The sequence below is a fragment of the Primulina tabacum genome, chromosome 7, assembly GCF_025594145.1.
Source record: "Primulina tabacum isolate GXHZ01 chromosome 7, ASM2559414v2, whole genome shotgun sequence".
NCBI classification, from domain to species: Eukaryota; Viridiplantae; Streptophyta; class Magnoliopsida; order Lamiales; family Gesneriaceae; genus Primulina; species Primulina tabacum.
Genome location: NC_134556.1, coordinates 10,771,004 through 10,774,284, shown reverse-complemented (window position 1 = coordinate 10,774,284; position 3,281 = coordinate 10,771,004). Strand labels below are relative to the sequence as shown.

At 40.6% G+C, this 3,281-nt stretch overlaps 1 protein-coding gene across 1 annotated transcript; it reads right to left on the bottom strand.

The window, feature by feature from the left end:
• Positions 1-1,282: 1,282 nt before the first annotated feature.
• Positions 1,283-1,786, bottom strand: LOC142550558 (uncharacterized). The gene has a single exon (XM_075659632.1). It carries the CDS (start codon positions 1,784-1,786, stop codon positions 1,283-1,285), a length of 504 nt encoding a protein of 167 aa, XP_075515747.1.
• Between the last annotated feature and the right edge of the window lie 1,495 nt (positions 1,787-3,281).

The following is a 3,281-nucleotide window of genomic DNA, read 5'->3' as shown; positions in this document are numbered from 1 at the left end:
TGGGGTGTCTAATTTAAAGGAGTTTGGAGAACATGGACACAACAATGGAAGTCTTTGGAATGTTATTCAAGTGCAATTGCCGAAGGTCCAGCACAACCGCGCTAAAGCAGAGACCGCACCCGCGGTCTATGATAATCAAATTTAAGAAAATTTCCCGAAGCTGCACCGCACCCGCGGTCAAATCATTAGCGCACCCGCGGTCTATTGCCGAAGCTACACCGCACCCGTTGTCAAACAAGCACCGCACCAGCGGTCTTTTGGCGCACTTCCGTGTCAAAGTTGCTAGTTATCTTATTTAAGCCTTTTCACACAACTTTTCTTATTTTTATTATTTATATAATGTATTGTAAGGGGGATGAACGAAATCATTGAAGATTGATATCAAATTATTGGAGATTTCTCTCAATTTGCAAGGCTTGTGCTTTGTGTTTATCAAAATCAAACTTATCAAAGATTGCATCTTTGTGGCGTTTGTCGATTGTTTTTCGCACGGATTGTCAAAACAAGTACTTTGAAGGTTCGTTTGAAATTCAATTGTTTTATCGTTGATATTTGTTGCTAAGTTATAATCGCTTAGAGGTGAATATCTCAAAATTGTTACTTGTTTCAAAAGATCGGGACAACATAATCGTTCCTTGTTTGTTATTGAATTGAGGGTACGATTTTTATATTCGTGCTTGCCTTTCATTCGTACGAGGATTCGCATCACCCAACCCTTGAACGGCCATGGTTTGACAACGCTGTGGAGCTCGTCCGCCGGAATTCTTTGGATATTCCTGTGTTTCTGACATGGCTGGTATCCTTTAGCATATTTGATGCAAATCTTTCAGGATGGATGGCCAATAGTAGCCATACCTCCTTATCAACCATCTCATCTTTACTCCAGATTGATGCGCTCCACACACTCCCTCGTGAACTTGCTTCATGATCTCCAATGCCTCTGGAAACCTATGCATCTGAGGAGCAGACCATCTAAACCTTTCCTGTACAAATCTCTCTCCACTAAAACGTAATTAAGAGCACTCATTTTTAAACCATGTGGAATATCTCTCCCTGTTGATTCTAGCACCTGTTTCATGTCATCCCTCCTGTCACCAGCTAAGTTTATATCCAAGTTGAGCGTATCTACCTGAATCCCTCTTTGCTGAATTGAAGGGTGGTTTTTCTTCTGAATCAACACTAGTCTGTGTGTAAGTTCTGGAGACATCTTCAATCCCGAAGCAACCTGTGCCAACTCGTCTGCCTCCCAGTTTTCTTGTCTTGGGACGTGTACTAATGATATTTATTCAAATTCATCTAGAAGTTGGGATGCAACAGTATAGTATGGAGCCAAGGACAAACTTGTGCATTTGAACTCCCCTGACAGCTGTTTGAGTACTAGCTGAGAATCCCCTGTTATTAACAATTCTTTCGCCCCTAAATCTTTCAGAATTTCCAATCTAATAACCAATGCTTCGTATTCCGCCTGATTGTTGGTGCATGGAAAATCCAAATTAAAAGATAGAGCGGTTTTCACACCTCTTGAGGAGGTGATCACAATACCAGCTCCAGCTGCTGTTTCTGTACTTGATCCATCAAACTTCAACTCCCATGGTCGAACTTCCACTCCACAAACTGGAAAACCAACCTGCTCTCCAATGAACTCATCAAGTGAAGGATGATCAGCTAAAAAATCGGCTATAGCTTGGCCTTTTACTGATTTTTGGGGGTAGTATGTCAATGTAAACTCGGCCAATGCTAAAGACCATTTTCCAATCCGCCCGGAGAGAATGGGTCTATTGAGCATATATTTAATCAAGTCGATTTTAGCTACCACAACACTCTTGATTGAATCAAATAATGTCTTAACTTAATACAAGCATAATACAGTGTTAAGCACAACTTCTCAATTACAGAGTATTTCACCTCTACTGGAGTAAGGAATCTACTCAAATAATAGATGGCTTGTTCATTTTCTTCATGATTATTTTGAACTAGTAGACATCCAATTTATTCATGAGCAGCAGATATGTATAATTTAAGGGGCATTCCATACCTGGGAGGCATAAGAACAGGTGGGTTAGATAAATATCCCTTGATCACATCAAAAGCTTTCTAATGCGACTCTTCCCATTTAAACTCCCCGCTGTCTTTGAGCTTCAACAGCTGTGAAAACTCCTTCGTCTTCCTTGCAAGGTTAGAAATAAAACGCCTCAAGTAATTCACTTGCCCAAGGAAGCGTTGCAACTCTTTCTTGTTTCTAGGCGGATTTGCTTCCATAATAGCTTTGGCCTTGTTTTTATCCACTTCAACTCCCCTCTGATGTACAAGAAATCCCAAAAAGTTTCCCCCTTTCACACTAAAGGCACATTTCAATGGATTTAACTTTAACTCATGTTGCCTCATTCGTTGGAAGCTTTTCCTCAAGTGTTCAATATGATCAGCAGCTTGTTTGGATTTCACAACAATATCGTCTATATACACTTCAATATGATGTCCTATCATATAATGAAAGATCGAGTTCATAGCCCTTTGATACGTGGCTCCTGCGTTTTTTAGCCCGAATGGCATAACAAGCCATTCAAACGTACCAACAGCTCCTGGACATCTGAATGCAGTCTTGTGAGTGTCAGTTTCTGCTATTTTGATCTGATTGTAGCCTGAGAATCCATCCATGAAGGATAACAACTCATGCCTCGCCACGGAATCAATCAATATATCAGGTATTGGCATCACATATACATCTTTGGGAGTTGCACAGTTCAAGTCTCGGAAGTCGATGCATATTCTGACCTTGCCATTCTTTTTCATGACTGGCACAATATTCGAAAGCCATTCGGTATATCTGATTGGTTTTATAAACTTGGCCTTTAACAATTTCTCAACTTCTTCTTTCACTTTAAACTCGACTTCTTTTGACATGAGACGAGATGGCTGTTGAAATGGTTTGAAACCTTCTTTGAGTGGAAGTCAGTGTTCGACCAATTTTCGGTCCAACCCTGGCATGTCATCATAACTCAATGCAAAACAATCTTTGTACTCCTTCAAAGTACTGATCAAATCTTGCTTCAACTGCTCTTCCAGTAGCTTACTCACATACACTACTTTTGGATTCTCAAACTCCCCCAAGTTAATCTCTTCCAACGGGTCTTGTACTTCGTGTTGGCCATCCTCCATTATGGCGCCATCAATAATTCATCAACTTGAAGTTCATCATCTTCGTATTCTTCTTCTTGGACAACCTCAGTTCTATAGGTGTCCCATGGTTCCTCCTCTTCTAATTTGTTCAATACCTGCTGCAC